The sequence below is a fragment of the Tauraco erythrolophus genome, chromosome 5, assembly GCF_009769465.1.
Source record: "Tauraco erythrolophus isolate bTauEry1 chromosome 5, bTauEry1.pri, whole genome shotgun sequence".
NCBI classification, from domain to species: Eukaryota; Metazoa; Chordata; class Aves; order Musophagiformes; family Musophagidae; genus Tauraco; species Tauraco erythrolophus.
This window is the reverse complement of record NC_141469.1, coordinates 3,759,389-3,778,262: the sequence shown is the minus strand read 5'-3', so window position 1 is coordinate 3,778,262 and position 18,874 is coordinate 3,759,389. Positions and strand designations below refer to the sequence as shown.

At 40.9% G+C, this 18,874-nt stretch overlaps 1 protein-coding gene across 22 annotated transcripts in view; it reads left to right on the top strand.

The window, feature by feature from the left end:
* The window catches only part of CAMK2D (calcium/calmodulin dependent protein kinase II delta), a 157,592-nt gene that overhangs the window by 92,972 nt on the left and 45,746 nt on the right, over nt 1-18,874 (top strand). For 14 of the 22 annotated variants that reach the window (XM_086611396.1, XM_086611395.1, XM_086611394.1 and 11 more), the window contains exons 4-6: nt 1,682-1,736; nt 10,090-10,155; nt 12,754-12,826. In XM_086611396.1, the coding sequence (XP_086467522.1) occupies nt 1,682-1,736; nt 10,090-10,155; nt 12,754-12,826 (194 nt within the window). Of the gene's footprint in view, nt 1-1,681; nt 1,737-10,089; nt 10,156-12,753; nt 12,827-13,933; nt 14,007-18,874 lie in introns of all 22 variants that reach the window. The other 8 variants (XM_086611415.1, XM_086611414.1, XM_086611411.1 and 5 more) reach the window with 1 other exon arrangement.

Sequence of the window (18,874 nt, the reverse complement as noted above, 5' to 3'; positions counted from 1 at the left end):
GCACCACATATGTGATGTGTAGCGAGACAATTCTTCATCCAGTTCGTTTCTCTGAGCAGCTTCACCTGTCTCTAGTTTTAGAGTTTGAGAGGTTGATTGATTTTCACTCTCAGCTTTCAGAAAATGAATGCAAAACTTTTTAAAATTCAGGCCAACGTTTAATACCCTGCTTTCAGCGGAGCTAACTAAACCTGTAAGAATCAGCTTGCTCTTCTCAAAATCTCTTCTCTTCCTACGCCAATATTTCTTTGGCCTCCCATGCAGACATCCCACCATGAAAATACAGTGCAGAGTGGTACAAGGTGTGAGTGAGTGCAGGGAGTTGGTATTTTATGGATTCTTCCTTTACAGAGATATTAGTATACCCAAAATATCCTTTCTTTTTTCATGGTTGTGTTCCTAGTTTGCTTAAGGAGTCTTAATAAGAAATACGGGCTCGAATTGTTCTTCTGGAAGACTATTCTCGATGGTGTGGTGTGGATTTGGTTATTACCTAGTTGTCCTTATTCAATAGGGAGCGGATGGGCAGTTTAATTTTGATTTATTTTTGGTTGGTTTTAAGGGAATATGAATAAGTCATACACAAGTTGTTTGTTTTTTCCCTTACAAGCATATATTATTAATATGAAGAAGATGTTGCTAGTGAACAGAAAGCTGGCTTTCAAAGGGACAAGTATTGTATTTTCATGCTGTGGCAGCGTTACAGTGAAATTAGTCTCTGTTTCAGTAGTTAACTTGTTTAAATATTGGACTATTTTATCTCAAGTAAAATCGAAAGCATTTAATTAGAAGTTAGAATGAGGAGAAGGTGAATCTCAAAAAAGGCAAATTACTCTGGGGACTGGCAGACAGTGATTTTATTTTTAATTGAAGTTCCTTTTTAATGATTAGTTAAGAAGAAAATCTTGAATTATTAACTGAACATGCACTTTTGTTTTCCAGTTATTTTAATATGGTCAAATGCTTTTAGTTTGCAGTGATGCTTTCTCTTTCAAAATCAGCACCGTCTTGATTATGGAATTTGTTAACATAGCTTTTAAAGCTTGTTATTCTCCTCAAATCTGTGATTAATTGTGACTTTTTTTTCCCTGTCTTGTTTGGTTTACCACTTTTGATATAATGCTGCTCAGAAAATAGATGTGTGACATTAAGAACACTGTTTAAGATAATAAAAAGTCCAGCAACTGGAGATTCCTGCATATGCTATTTAAAAGATCGATTGGCCTCAGAAAAAGGGAGTTGAATCATGTTCATATAGTGTTTTAAATGAAGTCTGACTGTGCTTTCAGAACTTGTTTGGTCGTGATTTGGCACGAAGGGCAAAGGCAAGGTGCAGTGTGTGCCTCCGTGCCCATACGTACAGGAGGTGGTCGGAAACGATGGCACCGTTCTTCTGTGGCATGGCCAAAGCAGAGCTCATCTAGAAATAACTGTGCAGTGACCTGCACATACAGTCTTTTGGTTTCTTTGTTTAATCTCACCTTCTGAAAAAGACGATTCTGAGGGCAGAGAATTTAAAAAAAAACCACAGAAAAGCGCAGATGAGAACACGCGCAGATGCGATACCAGCTCTGCCGTCGAATTGAAATCCTCCCTTCTCCCCCCAAATCAAAGACAGACGTTAAAGACATGAAAAAGATGACCAGTGTTTTATCTTTTTTTTTTTTTCCCCTTTCAATAGTTCGGCTTCACGACAGCATATCAGAAGAAGGATTCCATTACTTAGTCTTTGACTTGTAAGTATGTGTTTTGCATATGTTTAGCATGTCCGGGGTGCGGTATTCAAACTTTTAGATGTCAATATAAGCTCAGGAGATAAATGCATGGTTCTGGTGCATGAGTTGGGAAAACAGATGTAAACAGCTGGAAGGACAGTAATGTATTGGGTCGTTTGCATGTGCAAGAACTGATTTGGAAGTGTCACTGTAAGAATTTTGTGTTAAAAACTTTGCATACGTAGGGCCACTGTTGAAGTGGATTTTCGTATAAAAAATGTAGGTATGTAAGTAGAAGTTGCATGCTATCTGCCAAAGCTAAGCAAACATACGACTCAGAAAAAATAATTTGCTGCAAGCCAGTGTCTGTAAAGGAAACATTAAAAAAAAATCCTGTGGAAGAGTAATTTATCTACGGAAAATCTGCGTTGCTGGATTGAAAGGTAACCTGAATTTCCTAGAGGGAGAGACTCTTAATATTTTCTTCCCAATTCGTATCTTACTCATCTATAGAATGTTTCATGGAAACATATGGAAAAGAAGCTTCCTTTTTATTTCCCATTTTGCTTCAGGGATTTCAGTCCTGTGAGCTGTTCGTGTAGTGACTGTGTGTACATGGAGCTCGTTTCTCCTTGATAAGGCTGTTTAGTGGAAGAAGGGACGGTGACAACGCGAGCTACGTGTCTCAGGCTCTTAACTTCAAAAGAAACGTTCATGTTCTTCATTCTTCCTTGGGACAGGCAACTTTTCCACACACTTGGAAAGTTACTGCTTTTGGTTCTGGCTATGGACAAATGTGAATGGTTAGGAATTGTCCTGCAAAACTCACTTATTGAAGTATAATTATCTATTTCAACTGCAGATTTTTCCAAGTTTTGACAAACAACATGCCCACTACCCCCCCCCCCCAAGAGCTTTTTTAGGCCCAGCACGGCTTTGCTGGTTAGAATAAGAGTATATTATTACCCCTAGAAATGTGAAATAGCTCATTTCTAAGCATACAAACAGGAATATTTGCATTCAGCATAGATAAGATAGAACCTGAATCCTCCACAACCATGCTCAGGTTGTATTCTGTTTTATTTTCTGACTTAATTTTCTTAAAGAAATCCGTGTAGACTTCTTCAAAACTAGATTTCAGACTAGCAATACAAAAACATTAAATAGTCTGTCTGCAGCAAAGGCATTCAGGATTCAGTACTCAAATCCTAACAGGGCTCAACAGGAACTTTGAGATTCAGATTTGTACATATTCCAGGTAAGTGCTCTGACTGTTGGCTTGGAAATAGCTCTAGGGCACAACTTGCATACTTGTTCTCTGACATGCACTGGGGTTTGTTTCGCCTTTTTTTTTTTTTTTTTTTTTAAAGGGCTACAAAGGAAACCTTTCTATGTGGAATTGGAAAAATCTTCTTAATCCTGAATGTTTCCAAGAAGTGCATGCAGAATTCTTAGTTCTAGGGACAATGTCCCTTTTATAAACTGGTGGCATTTTTATTTCTTCGTTGTACTGCTGTACTGTTAGAAACTATGCCCTACTGTAATTGCAGTTAGTCCACTTGTGCCTTAAACTCAGAATATAACACCAGACATATCTCAGGAAATAATGATTGCAATGTGAACTAGAAGGCATCTGAACAACTTCAAAATTGTAGATCCCAGTATCTCTATCTCAATAATAACAGAGCAAATAGAAGCCTGTATCCTGCAATAAAAATTAATACCTAACCCAAAGACACTGTCTTGGCAGAAAACTAGATTCTGCAGGAAGCGTTCTGCGCTGGCTGGAACTTCCTCTGTTTCCCTGTCAGTCCCATTTGGGACAAACATAGCAACGGACTCAAACGTATGCCCTTCATCTGGAACAGTCCGCATGGGTTTTGTTTTTCATCCTCTACATAGAAAGAGGGCTTCAAGATAGAGATGTAGGTAGGTAGATAGGTAGACGTACAGCTTTTTATGTTTTGATCATGTTTTGTCAACATGAATTATTTCGTAAAAAAGAAAACGTCGCACTGGTGGTGGTGGTGACTGTACTGGCTGCTAGTTGTCTTTGGAAAAGCAACGTGTTGCATTCTTGAAGAACTTTTGCCTTAATTAGTAAGGATGGCTGTTCACAGTTCATTTTTCATTCCGACTAAGAAATTATTGCTTTGATGCTCATTAATACTATTTATTGGTGAAACTTCATCTTTTACCACAAATAATGTGGACTAGTGGCTTGTTTAAATGCACATACAAGAGCTGCTGCTGCAAAAAAAGGTACCATACGTACTTCCTTAACATGAAGGCCAAGTTCATGGTTTTATTTATTTAATTTTTCTTCAACAGGAGCCTGACTGTGGTGTTACACTGTCACTCCACCCACGCGTACCATCATGGCGTTATCTTAATGATTTCCTTCAGACTGTGTGGGATTCAGTATGACTGTTTCTTTAGAATTCTCTTCTAGACTGCATCCCACATAAGAAAGTGAAGAGGAAGAGTGCTTTCCCTGTGACTAGGAAAAACCAGTCATTGTCACTTTCTGTTTTGAATTTCTAATGATCTCTTTTGAATTCATGTCATGGAGATGTCTGCAGTCTGAAGGAGAAGCCTGTTGCTTCACTTGTATATGCCAGTGATAGCTGTGCTTTTATCCGGAGAGAGAAAAAAAAGTGATTAACGTACTCTTGTTACAGGCCTGCGTTTGGGTGGAGAGTTCTAGGGTCGAAATGGGAAGGTGGGAGTCTTCTAAAATCCATGTGGAAACTGGATATTGAATGAAAGATGTGCTTTCTGATCAAATGCAGTACTGGGGCGTTCCTGTAAGAAGCCCTGCATGTGAGAGAGAGGTGCACTGAAGTACTGACATAGCACATAAATAGATAGAATTTATCTTTAGTTTCTGACTCCCCATCTCTGAAACACATACACGGCGCTGTAGTTCTGGATCATGGTAGTTGTTTTGCACTTGCCTAGGCAAAGTAGTGATTTTCAAGGTCTCGTTGATGTCACTGCCAACAAACAGAGGCATCTTGGTGTCTACCAACGTGGCTCCTACGTATATTAGAAAATCAACGAAGATGACCTTCTGCGATACTCCTCCCAAGCAAAGTACTTGCTCCTGCTACATTTCTCTCGCTAGATAAAGTGATGAGATTTGCAGATTATAAAATGTGCATAGTAAGATTGATGATAGACTTCATGAAGTTGCTTACTCCTCTTCCCTTACTGGTTAAGCCAACTGTAGTTAGGATTTGCGACTCTTCATTGGCCCATTTCAGTTGCTAAGCGCGATTGAGATTGTCTTCAGCGTTAATGATGTTAGATGAGTTCAAATCCAATCAATTCCGTCAGTATTAATTGCTGCGCCTGAATGGGAACAGCTGTAGCACTTGAAGACTCTCTTGTGCAAGTCAATGAGATTCTCTTTTTTCACTGTCTCCCGTTTTAATGCACTTGATGGGATGCAACAATTGGTACATTCAGAATCCTGGTGTTGCTGTTGAATCCCAAGTGGAGGAACTGTACTATGTAGAAGAAACAAAAATACAAAAAAAAAAAGCCTAATTGCAGAACAATCTTTGGTTAGAGTAAGCATCTGAACCTTTCTTTTTCGGAAGTAGGAAGGTCACAGATAAGTGTAAAAAGTACTGTAATTTTGTAAGACTGCTTCATTATGAAGGCAATTTAAGAAATAAGAAATGTAACCTAGGAGGAAACACCACCAGTGTGATTGTCAGCATTTTTAGCTAGCTTTGCTAATTTGGGAGTTCCTTTTAAATATCTTCTTATATTTGTAAATTTTCCTAATAGACTGAATATGGTACCTAAAGTTGAGGATTTTTGTATGTGTTGTTAAGAGCGTTTGCGATAAACAAGTGCAGCATTAAACACTGTAAATACAGTAATTTGTTAAATGAAGCCATTAAAAACTGCTTCTTAGTGTACCTCTTCCGAGAGAGAAATAGGATTCACATTCTTTGTACGTGGAATCCTTCTCCTTGCTCCTCTCTCTCCAGTTTTTCTGAAAGACATACCTGGTACAGAGGGCCTTGGTGTTTCTGCATGCTGCTGGTACTTCTTTTGTTTAAACAAACCCATGTACTTGATTGGTTGCCATTTCAGTGTGCTCTTCAGAAAATTAAGAACAATAATAATTTATGAGAACCAGTGGCTTTTAATTTGTGCCCTGAAAGTTACTAGAGCTCGTATCATGAATGTCCTGCCATGAAATAGGACCTCACCGAAGTCAACAATAAATCTGTGTCGGAAAGGCATTGAGATCCATTTACTTCCCATTTTAATCTTGCGGGGAAAAAGGAGCTTGGCAGCTGTTCATGGGGCTTTATAGTGAAGGACCCAAGTTGTTTGTGTTTTTTATGACTTTTTACCCTCTGCTTTCCAATCTTCACTTATATTGTGTATAGCCTACCTCGATATATTTGCAGATCTAACTGTGCTGGTAGTTGCCTTCTAATTTAAGTACTCAGACTAGAGTCAGTGTTCAATTCCCACCCCACCTGAATGGTACAATATATCAGTTTTCCATTATTTTAGACTAGGGGGGAGAATAAAAACATTTTAACAGAAGCACCAGTCAAATTATAGGTTTGTCCTCTATTTTACTTTCCTTCTGTAATTTGATTTCAGAGATCAGCCTAAATATTTCTGCTGATCAGCAAAACCCCCAAGAGTTCCGATTTCAGCACACCTCTCTACGTAAGGCAGCTGGGTGCTCTGCCTGGTAACGGAGCAGTAGCAGGGAGCCATGCGTTCTCGAAAGAGTACGTCACACGTTTGTTTCAGGTCATGGCCTTCACTAGGCAAGGAGAACCTCCTAACTAAGGATCTCTTCAATTTGTGTAGTTTGTGTTCGTGATGAGTAAGCTCAGGTCCTTCTCTAGCCATTGTGTTTCATAACTGAAGATACAGGGGGAAAAACGACATCTAATAAGGAGTAGAATGCTTTGTGTAGCCAGTTTGATATTAAACTGTATGGAGCATAAAAAGAAATTTATTGATAACTGCTCTGTTCTTCATAAAATCAGTGAATAACGTAGGTTGGTAGGATCTCTGGAGGTTATCTGGTCTAACCCCCTCCTCGAACAAGGTCCAGTAGAATCAGGTTGCTCAGGGATTTGTCAAAGTCGGAACGTCTTTACGGTTGGAAATTCCACAACCTCTTTGAGCCTAACCATCATAGAATGGTTAGGGCTGGAAGGGACCCTCAAAGGTCATCTAGTCCAACCCCCCTGCAAGGAACAGGGATATCTCCAACTAGATCAGGTTGCTCAGGGCCTCGTCCAACCTGGCCTTGAACGTCTCCAGGGATGGAATAGTAAATGCATAGTAAATAATCATAATAACAATAAAGAAAGAAAAATCCTGGTACCTATTTGGTATTTCGGGTGTTTGCGCTTGTCCATTGCCTTTCATGCTCTGTCTGCCTGTCCACCCATTAGAGAGTTATGGACAGCAATGAGATCTCCTCTGAGCCTTCCCATCTTAACAGTGAACAAACCCAATTATCTCCGCCTCTCCACGTGCCTCCAACTCTAACCATCTTGGTGGCTCTCCGTTAGACACAGTTCATAATGTCACCGTCATCAGTGTAGCCTCAAAGGGGCAGTTGACCTTTTTTAGCTGCAAGGGCACGCTCCATGAGCAAAGGCCACTATAACGGCTGTGACGATTTTCTTAGAGGCTCAGGAGATGCAGGTGAGTTCCGACCTCTCCTAGTCCCCTGCGCTACCTTCCTCCGTTACAGCCATTTAGCTGCCTTCTGAGAATTATTCCTGACGGATCCTTCAGAGTGACATAGCATGGGAATTGGTGACTGCTTGTTTGGTTGTCAGTGAAATGCACCTGCTCTGTTCTTGCTTTTATTTTTGCATCGTTTAACGACGGTTATGAATGCCAAGCAAACATTTAGTGTCAGCAAATAAGAATGTGTATCTCCTTTTCTCCGTGCTTGAGAAGAACAAGCATCAGCTCGGTGTTCTCTCCCACTGAAATGCACTTTGATGACAAAAGCTTTTTCTTTTCTTTTTTGGCTAGGATCAAAAACAAGTGGTTTAGGGAAGAATAAGATCAAAGGGCGCTTTGTTTTTTCGATCATCACAAAGTAGGAATTACTCCTCTTTGCCAGAACTGGGGTAGACAAATATATATGCAAAAAGGAGTTATCAAAGACTGTCAAAATATGCATCAATCAAACAGTTTGTGTTACAGCATCCAAAGCCATTTTCTGGAAGGTAGAAGACAAAAAGAAAAAGAGAGTACAAATTAGACAACCAGCTATTTTACCTCCTCCAGATTTTATTGCAGACTTTTGTACCAAACAGCGTTCTGTTACCTCAAACTGATTACTGTCAAAGTCAGTAAGGTATAAACTCAAGAGAAGGATGATTTAGCCCAAATGTAAATGGAAACATGAAAAGAAAGTTCTTGAAGTGGCCTTCTCGAAGAAAGGAGCCATGTTGCTGGTTGAGCAAGTCATTTCTGCCATCCTCAAATGCGACTGAATAACTGGGATCTACCACAAACTGTTAGTACAGGAATTTGCAAATGAATGTTATGGTTCTGAAGATTCCAAATATCCTCACTTTTAATTTTTTAATCCTATTAAACCTAATTGTATTCAGTAATAATTGTGTTCATTGTAGTATAGATTTTTAAGCAGCTTAATCTTTAAGCATCTTGTAGCACTAGCTTTTACATTTGGGAATTTATTGACAGTATAATGTGCTCCGTGAAAATTCACTGCATTCTTGAACAGTAATGAAATATGAACATGGATCTCCTATCTAGGAATTATTTACGTTGGCCTATGAGTAGGATCAAGGTTTTGGAAAGCGGGAATGGGACTAACTCCTGCATTCTGGCTGCATGTAGGTGCTCTGGTTAGGCTGTGTGCTTGGGTACTCCCCATTGCGCGCGTTCTCAAGGCTTGCATATATGAAGATTTACATTTGGCTGTGAAAGTGTGCCAGTATTCCCTGGAAGAGAAATGTTAAGAGTATAGTACAGAAACAGGCTTCCTCTTTCTTTGAGTCCACTCTGGTTGACACAGGCAGCCAAGTTTTATGATTTTTTTTAAAAGCTCATCGATACTCGTCTTAAAAACAGAGCACCTGTCTCAGTTATTTTACCAAACACTATTCAGTTACACCAGTTTTATGACTGTTAGAAAACCTCTCCTGGTATTAACCTTATATTTATTCACAGGTATTACATGCTTATCTGTTATTGTACCAATACCGTCCCTTACAACTCTTTTCTATGGAAAGCATGGTTTATGCTCTTTGTCTTCAGTATTTATTTTCATCCCTCTTAAACTTTGTTTTACGGAGCTCAACTGACTTTCCTTGTCTGAGAAGATAGGATGAGTAAGTGAACGGATAGCCTGCTAGCAATTTTCTGCCCATATTACTGTTTCAGTTCCCTTTTCGGAACATGAATGACCAGAACCGTGTACAATACAAGGAAAGATTTTACTGCTGTACATAAGGACGTTGCTGTTACCCTATTTTGAATGTGTTCCAAGACTGTGGCAGTATCCTGTTGGTGACTCGTTCTGGACTGTCATCTTTGGGTCATAACACCACAGTTTAATTTCTTTCTAACCGCTTCCTACTATGAAGCTACTGGTTGTACAATGAGATCCCAAGTATGCAACCACACACAGTTGCTCCTATAACTGGTCCTCTAGTTCATACCATTCTTCCCTCATACTGTGAATGCCTCTTAAGTGGCACTTTCACTAAAGTGTTCCTACTCTCTCGACAAAGATACCTGAAAATTTTCTCAGAAAAAAATCTGCCATTAAACTGATTAAGGTACTCTGCTTCTACTGATACTCTCCTTCCAACTTAGTAATCCTCTTTCTAGGAAAAGCACAAAAAGAAGCGGCTCTGGCACATGGGTACACCTCTGCTGTGTTCTGACCTACACTAAAGACCTTTTTTCCTTTTTAGCATTATTGTATTGTCCTTTCTTACATCTGTCTTACGTTGCAGTTCTCAATTTATCCTGAACTGGTCTGAACTTCAGCTGCAATTTTCCTTGCTGGTCACTTCCCTTTGTTCTTGTAGTTTTAGTACTTACTCTTGACATCCTTAACTGTTGTACGACATCTTGCCCAATAAACTGCTGCTCTTTGCTTTTATTTCCTAGTTATGATCGGTCGTTCCACCACATCGTTTTTATTCGTGTAATGATTTGCGTGGGCAAACCTTCCACATCAGTTCCTTCACTTTGCTAGTCAAGACCTCTTGCATTTCTGTACAAATATTTCAGTTATTCCTCTCTGGCTTCTCCCTGTCAAGGTAACTTGAAATGAACATTTTCACTTCTGAAATCTCCTTTGCCATCTCGCTTTTTCTAACAGAGTCACTGGAGGTGAATTGTTTGAAGATATAGTTGCAAGAGAATATTATAGTGAAGCAGATGCCAGGTAAGTCATTTGCTTTTCTAAAGTTGCCTCTAACAATTCTAGGATAGTTGCTTAAATATCTCATGGTGTTTGGCATCAGTTTGACCAGCACAGTCTGTGAGACTCTAGGGTTTCTCCTAGAGTTCTCTTAGACTTGGAAGGGCTCAGATTGGTGTTTTGAGCTCACGACTGTGTGGTGGGAGGACTCGAATGAAGTCTAGATGTCTGCTGATCTGAAAAAGCTGGAATTGGATCTCGATTTGTTAAAATCTTTGTAACTTGTGATGTTGTTAAAATCTTGCCCAGTTTTCTCCTTTGCAAACTGGACATAGCGTTTCAGCTATCTCATCTAGGGACTCTTACATTTGCTGATCAAAGTCTGAAATGTATGTTGGTCTTGAAAGCATTTTACATTAAATAATCCTTTTTGTTCTCAGTCCAGAAGTGCTAATTTCCTTTTCATATTGAAACATTTTTGTTGTGTTTCATCAATAAGCAATTATACTGTGCATCTCATAGTCTGAGCTCAAATATGAAATCTCTAGCAATTTTCTGCAAGTGCTTGTTGAAAAACTTGAAGAATAAGTTGCCGATTATCATAATTTGCATAAAGTACCAGGGCCATTTTTCCATCTCGGAATCTGTTTGCCTCCATATAAGAAGAAATCTTAAATATTCTCCTATAATTATGCATCTTAAACATTGTGGTCAATTACTTTAAACAATGTTCCACCACTACGTTCTTCGCAGAAAATTTATCTCCAAGTAAATTTAAAGAATCCTCTTTTATCTGTGTGTTCCTAGTCACACACCACCATTGATAGGTATTTAGTACATGTAATTTTCAGTTATTCCTTTACATTTGGAATTAACTGGCAGATGACTGGAAAGCATTAAGTGTCCCTAACAATAGTGGTAGGACAATAATGAACAAGCGAGAAGTTACTCTGAATATTAGGAAGCTTCCACTGTTTATTGCTCTTACTAATTTCTGTAGGAATGATAGAAACATCATTACTTTAAGCATTTAAATGTGGAACAACACATAGCAAAACATGCTGTGGAAGAGAAAAGCAAATGAGTAATTTAGGTGGAGTGGAAGGAGAGGAGCTATGTTTAAACAATTCTTGAATTATTTTTTTTACCTGCTGTGATTTAAGCAGGATTTCTAATATTGATGCCAAAGGCCAGCATATGGTGTCGTTGTGTGTTTTTAAGATACTTGTGATTTAAAAGGAAAAATTGCAGTGTGTTTTTTTTCTATTCAAGAATTATGACATATTGGAAGGGGCTGTGCATATATATATACAGGATATATATATGCATTTTATATATTCAGTAAAAACTTGACCAAATAAGTGAAATATCTAGTTAACTAATCATGCATCTCTGTATTTTATATATTTATATATATTCATGTGTTTGTGTGTATACATATATCTATATATAGTGTGTATGTGTGTTTATATATCCCTATAGAAATAGTTAATGGACTTTATAGATGCATACCCTGGGACTGTTAATACTGGTCTGCTCCTACAAGCCCTTACTCAGGCGAGTAGTCTTTACTCATACAAGTGTTCGAGCTCAGTGAGTTGTAAACTACTCGCCTAAGAAAGGGTTTTCAGGCTTGGGCTCCAGTTACTGATTTATGACCATTCCTTCCGAATTCCATGGTCAAAACATTTTGGATGAGCAGTATCAAACCCTTGGCTACTACTGTTACTTACAGTCACGGACTTCTTGCCACAAGAATATCTTAAAAACAAAAATTGAGAAACTTGTGGTGCTGAAAAACATCCGAAAAAGTTCCAGTGCTCTAAAAGACAGACACTTGAGTTGTGCTTTTTGGCATCGTAGGCTGGCCAAAACTTGCAAACCTGGGCATGGAAAAATAGGTGCTAATGAAATTATTTAAAGCACCAAAATAAAACATTCGTCGACGTTTTTAATGTGGGTTTCCATTTCATGAGTGACTCCGAACTAAACTGGTGCTTGACAATATTTTAAATGAAAATGCATGCCACCTTTTTGAGTGACTTGGCTTTATTCTACTAATAGTTTTTAAGAAACCATTCAATTCAAAATGAGAAATGTTTTGCTTTTCCTTAGCTTTTGACTTTTTTTGTTTCATTCGTTTTCTGTATATCATTCCATTTCAAAGCATTTTCTTGTTTCAGCACTTGTTTTGATGTTAACTTCACCATAAAAATTTTAAAAACTCAAAACATCTCACTAATTGTTTTATTGCCTCCGCTTTATTTTTCCTGTAGCAGTTCTTGGAAACTGGAAAAAGCTTCCATACTGCTGAATGAAAATACAATCTTATGATCCTGTCTCATAGGTGTCATATGTTCCATGTTAAATGTCCTTTTTTTGTTTGGTTTTGGTTTTATTTTTTGTGTTTTGCCTTGTTTTTTGGATGTGTTAGAGCTGGAAATACCTCTATATTCAACATTTTTTTTGTTCCAGTTCAATGTGCAATCCAGACTTGTCAGGAGGTATAAAACTGGTTTCGTTCTTTATATTATTTTTTTAAGTTTTATTTTATTTTGTATTTAATGTGATTACGTGCCTTTAAAATGTTCTCCCTTCCATTCTGCCCTTGTATCTTTGCAGTCATTGTATACAGCAGATTCTAGAAAGTGTTAATCATTGTCATCTAAATGGCATAGTTCACAGAGACCTGAAGGTCAGTATCTGGTGCCCATCAATTGGATATAAGAGTTTTGGGGTGTTGTTTTGTCGTTTTTTTGGTTGTTTGTTGGTTTTTTTTTACCGCTGGGTAGGGGCAGAGGGTGGGTTGTCTGCCATGTTCCCTTGCCTAATACCTACTCACCCTCAAAACATCTGGACAACCAAATAATGCATGACGCCTCTTTCCAGTTTGCAAGTCTACAGGCCTAATATACATCATGGCAAAAGGGGGGAATGGTTGCCAAAAAAAAAAAAATAAAAATAAAAAAACAAAACCAAAAACGAACCAACTGTCTCCTTCCAAGGCGCTGGATTCAATCCCATGCTTGTCGAACGTGTCTGGTGTTCCGTTACGGCTGTCCATGTATCGCTGTGTACGCACATGGAGGTGAACTTTGGCTGTGATGTATGTCAGCCTGCAGATTTAACGGCCACTTCTGTTGTGAGAGCCCGGGTTGCAGTAGCAGGACAACCGGTCGCACGCTGCTGCGTTAAGAGTTATGACGAACCCTCAGGCAAGTGATGCTAATTGCCGACTAAATTGGACCGCGACAAGTTAATCATTGACCTAAAGCACCTCGCTCGGAGTGGGTGGTTGTTTTTTTGGGGTTTTTTTGCCTTGTTAACCTCAACGGCCACTACGATTTCGAAGCGCCTCCGAGAGAGCTCTCAGGAAGGGAAGGAGGAAAAAGGACGCCAAATATTTAACGCCACCTCGCCAACGAGTTCATGGCAAAATTTCCTAACGCTTTTCCAACTGTTTGCCTTTTCAAGATGGTGATTTGGAAATTAAATAAGATAAAAAGATGATAAAATACCAAATTTAAAAAAAAAAATAAAAATAGAGGGGAAAAAGAAACCCACAAAAGAGACCAAAAGCAGCCAACCGCCACCGTGCGGGGTCCCGCAGCGGCGCTGCCTGAGGCCGTCGTGCTCTGAGCGGCGCGGAGCGGCGGCGGAGCGGGGAGCGGAGCGGGGAGCGCGGCGTGTGTGTCCCCCCCGCCCCTCCCTGGTCTCCGCCGCCGGCCCCGCACCGTCTCCCCCGGCGCCGGGCGGCGGGCAGCTCGCTTGGAACTAACCCGCGCCCCGTGTTTGCATGCAGTCATTGCATTCAGCAGATCCTGGAGGCTGTGCTGCACTGCCATCAGATGGGCGTTGTCCATCGCGACCTCAAGGTGAGTGCTGCTGCTGCTGCCGCCACCGCCGCCCCCTCCCCGGCCACCCCTCCCCAGCCGGAGCCACTGCTTCCCTCCACTTCCGCGCCGCAGCGGGACGCAGCAAGCCTTGATGGGTGGAGATGTACATGGTTGTCTTGTTCTCTTTTTTTTTTTTTTTTTTATTCCCCCTCCCCTCCTTTTCATTTATTTATTTTTTTTTTTTAAACTTCGCTTCACCCGTGCGCGAGAGCGAAGCGCTAGCGTTCGCCGGAGAAAATCGGCTAAAGGCTGTCCGGATGTGGGCTGTGAAGACAGCCCGGCACGATCTGCTGGCACCCATTGTCAGCACCTGGGAGCACGGCCGTTGCTTTTCAAGAATTGCGTGCGTCCGTCGAATACGCGGTCTTCCTCTCCGTTTTCCAGCACTTTCGGGGCCGGGTGTGGGGGGAACTCTCCATCTCTCATCAGCACAACTTGAAGGCCTTCTGGGGAGCACGCTAGCGTTTGCACGTCATATGTGGTAGCGACGAAAGGCCGTCAGCGACGAGATTGCTGGCACAAAGATCTCTCTGTCCTCCAGAAGATGACTGGACTACAGAACATCTTTAGAAAGCGGGAATTTCCACATTGTTCTCACCGTGAAAGTCTGAGGAGTCAAGTTCCTTCCAAATGAGCAGTAGCATTGGGATAGAAGCTTGAGAAAGAAAACTCTTGCGTCGAGAAGAGCGTCGACCACTTCCTTAAGTACATAGGTGCCCAAATGGCTGGAGACGTCTGCTGCGGAAACGCTCTCTGCTTTTAAAGCATGTTGATATGGAAAGAAACAAGTACGGATCGCTTTCCTGTACTGGGAAGCTCGGGGAGACAAATCTGTCTCTCAAAGCTGGTAGTAAACTAGATAAGGCAGAGGGCTTAATTTGGGCACAAGATCCTCAAGTAGAAGATGATCATTTATTCTGAAATCGGATGGAAATACGCAGTCCAAAACATTGGAGCCTTTACAAAGGCAGAGGATAATGGCATGGGAGCTCAGGCAGCGAAACATGCTCATTCCTTCTGGCGCAGCTTCTTTATCTCTTTATTTTCCCTTCTGAATGAGTTACAGGGAGCAGGAATTTCCTGCCAGGGGAGGGGTTTTCTGGTGGTTGTCATTAGTAATAAAGTTGGCATCAGCACGCTGTCATCTTTCTTGCCATCCTTCGCTGCCAAATAAACGACTGTTACAGTCGTCGGAATTTATATATAAAGCCTCTATTGTTGTCCTATAGGAACAGAAAGGGTTAACCCTTGGGAGGCTCAGGGAGCGCGCTGGGTTTCAAAGACACTTACACAGAATTCTCTACCCATTTCACACTTCTGCATGTTCCTGTGTCGTGGTTGTACGAGAGGAGACCAACGAGTGTCTGTCCAACCCATGAATGTCACGTGGCAGCTGGATAACGGGGAACAAGTTTAAACGAAGGGATGTCACGTTTGTCCAGCTGCTCCAGCAGTTCCTGCCCTCACCGTACACACGCTTCTAGCAGGAAAAGGAGCTGAAAAAAACGATGGGAGCCGAGCAGGCTGACAGAATAAGGAATGCTCTCTAGTACGTCTCATACGTTCACGCAAAATAACTTTTTCTTCGGAAACGCATTAATCCAGCTGCTCCAAACCACGTGTGGATTTCTTACTCGGGCAAATCCAGGATGAATTGGAAAAACGGCGTGAGAAAAAAACAGTGTTTCTGCCAAGCTGTAGTACCCAGGTTTCGTGTCTGAAAGTGAAAAAAACTTCAGGATCGGAAAACTGTCCTTCAGTGTGGCAAAAGAGATTCAACGGCAAGGTTCAATCTGAGGGAAGTCACGTTGGCCGGCGTCCTCATCAAGGGAGGAGAGATCTCCTCCTAGGCCAGTTGCGTAGGTGGAGAAGCAACTCCCAGTTCCCAGTCTTAGGATTTTGATCCCTTGATTTATGTAACTGTTTGTAGGACTATCCTCGGGAGGGTTATACTGTTATTTTTGGTGATGTGGCCGAGTTTACCCTTATCTTTCTTTATTCATCCATGGGTGAGGTTCGATTTTGTGCGCTCTACTTTTTACTTCTCTTTGCTGATGTGTGATTGTCTGAGTGCACAAGGTTGCCAGCTGAAACTGAAAACCGTCCAGCTTCTCTTTATCTGAATTAATCAGGCAACTGAATAATGGTTGGATTGAGACTCAGGAAAGGATTGTTGGATTGAGACCCAGTTGAGGGATTTCAAGGCTCAACTTGAGTTTTGGTTCTTTGAATGGTGCAGCACTGCCCTGTTCAGTCTAGGGCTTACCAGACAGCTCCGGGCTGAGCTATCTTCGCAGCTCCACGTCATCTTTGCAGAGAGAGGGCCTCAAGGCGATCCAAGACGGAGTCACCTGTGAGTCACCTGTGTGTGCTAGACATTGCCAAAATTTCTGTAAGATCTGTGAGCCGGACAATTCATATATTCAGTTACTACTTGGTGGCACAAGAAAAAAAAACAACAGGTGAAATGAAGGACTGTGGTGAAATCCTGGCAGAACTCTGTACCAAAAAGAAGATGCCGAGACCCAAGGACAAGACGTGTAGAAGATGGTCATGGCCTGACATGGGTCCTTAAACTGCAAAACTTTTTTTTCCAGTAACACATACCACAAAGTGATGGCATGTTTGGTGGCGAGGAGGGCAACAAGAGGAGGAGATTTTGGCCAATTTCATTTTATTTAACTTCCCTTTTAGCGTAATTTGGTAAGCAAAAAGAGAGGAGCTTTTGCAGCCTCTTAGGACCTGCAGAAGTGCTTGTTACTGCTCTGTTTGCAACCCTCGGTGTAAGTGAGAATGGTGATGGATCCTAGATCCAGAAAAAATTAACCTTTTAGTGACAGGCTGTCTTTAACAGACAGTAAAAGCGCGCTTCCATGTAAGAATTCTGGTTCTTGGCGGTCAGCAGCGTTGCTGCTTTTGTGAAACTCTGTGATTATGACGTTCTTGCATTCCCCCCAAAAAACGGATGCTCCAGTTACGTTCAAGGAAGAGTACGCAGAGGCAGAAGTACTTGACCTCTTAAGAATTAAAGACCTTTGGAAAAACAAGGCATATATCAAGTTTATTTATTTGTGAGTAATTTTAGTAGTTAACAGTGCCATTCATTCTACATGCTTGACTGCAGCCCGTCTACAGCTTAACACAAGGTGACACTCTCAAATCCAAAGTACGAGTCCTGAGTGGCCCACACTGGGCTGTTAATGTTTTCCAAGTAATTGCAGTCATTCAAAGTTAATGCTTGATAATTATTTAGTACGCCTCTCGTCATCCTGAAATGACAGCTGTGTGTTGTTTAAGCACGTAGTCCCACACAATGTTGCCCAAAATGCCGTTGTCTTTGGCATGGGAATACATCGGGAAATGGGCTTCAGCTTGTGTTGAAACGTAGTCACCTCTGACAGTGGTATTTCTGCAGAGCGCTTGGATTGGCAGAGTAAAGACACGGAATGGAATGTGAAAACAAAAAATCCCAAGGCGGGGAGGGGGGAATAAATAATAAAACCCTGGCAGAAGAAAACACAAAACTACTGTTTTGAATGCAATCACGTGTCGCGAGGTGGTATGCGCTTGGTAGGTTAGTGCTTGTGCTTCAGCCAAGAGGGTGAGGCATTTCACTGCTTTTGGTTTGCCAAAGGTCACAGCTGAATAGAATCATAGAGTCATAGAATGGTTTGGGTTGGAAGGGACCTGTCACGATGGTCTAGTTCCAATCCCCCTGCCATGGGCAGGGACACCTTCCACCAGACCAGGTTGCTCAAAGCCTCATCCAACCTGGCCTTGAACACCTCCAGCAATGCGGCAGCCACAGCTTCTCTGGGCAACCTGTTCCGTTGTGTCACCACCCTCATTGTAAAAAAATTCTATGATCTATGGCTTTTAGAGGTTTATGTAAAAAATGCATTCCAGGAATTAATTACGGTAAACTTCTCTCTCTCTGCTAGGAAACCTTCAGGAACTATGTGACTATATGTTGAAATTAGTATCATTGCTAATGACAAGCAGCGTGACGTTGCTGAAATTGGTGTCAATGAGCCTGGAGAAGAGTCCTCAGCTCTTCAGTCACTGTTTGAGCTAACGTAGTTGAAGTGGTTGCTGATCATTTAAGTGAATATAAAGATTCTATTTTATTCTGAGACCTTAATATCAATTTTCTAAAACGTGGAATGAAAGAGTCATCAAGTAGCTATTGCTGGCAGATTTTTAATACTGCCTTTTCTATGATACAGCAACAAAGGGATGAGTAAGAGAACGGTGTTTGGAAATTGCCGGAAAAACCATTCTTTTACAGTTTGGGGAGAGGGAAAAAACACCTTTAGACTGAAGAGTTTGTCAGGGCCGGTTGTGCTGTTAATTAATCGAAGTATCACAGTGTTTGAGGTCTTAATTAGGCTCAAGCATATTGTGCTGGATACTCAAGAGATGTATTAAAGATAGCCTTTGCTGAAAGAAGCTTATGATCTTAATTGTTTCGAAGCTCAGTACCTGCATGGGATTAACTGTAATCACCTAAATAGTCCCTTGGAAACCCATCTCATTGCTGCTGGGTTTCAAATGAAATGCGTGTTTAAGAGTTTGCAGGATTGGGTGCCTGGTGTTAGACTGGATATAGTGAATTCCCTTGTGATAGATGACAACAAAAATTGCTTCTTGAGGAGTCACAGCAATACCCTTGAAAATGAGGGTTTGTTATGACGTAAATGTAGAACAAAACCTCTTTTAAAAATACTGGAGACAGAAAAGAAAGAAACTACAAGAAAATACTGTAGAGATCACAGTTCTCTGAAACAATCTGTTGAATTCTACAGTATTTTGTAAGTTTAATTTAAAAAAAAATGCCAAGGTTCATA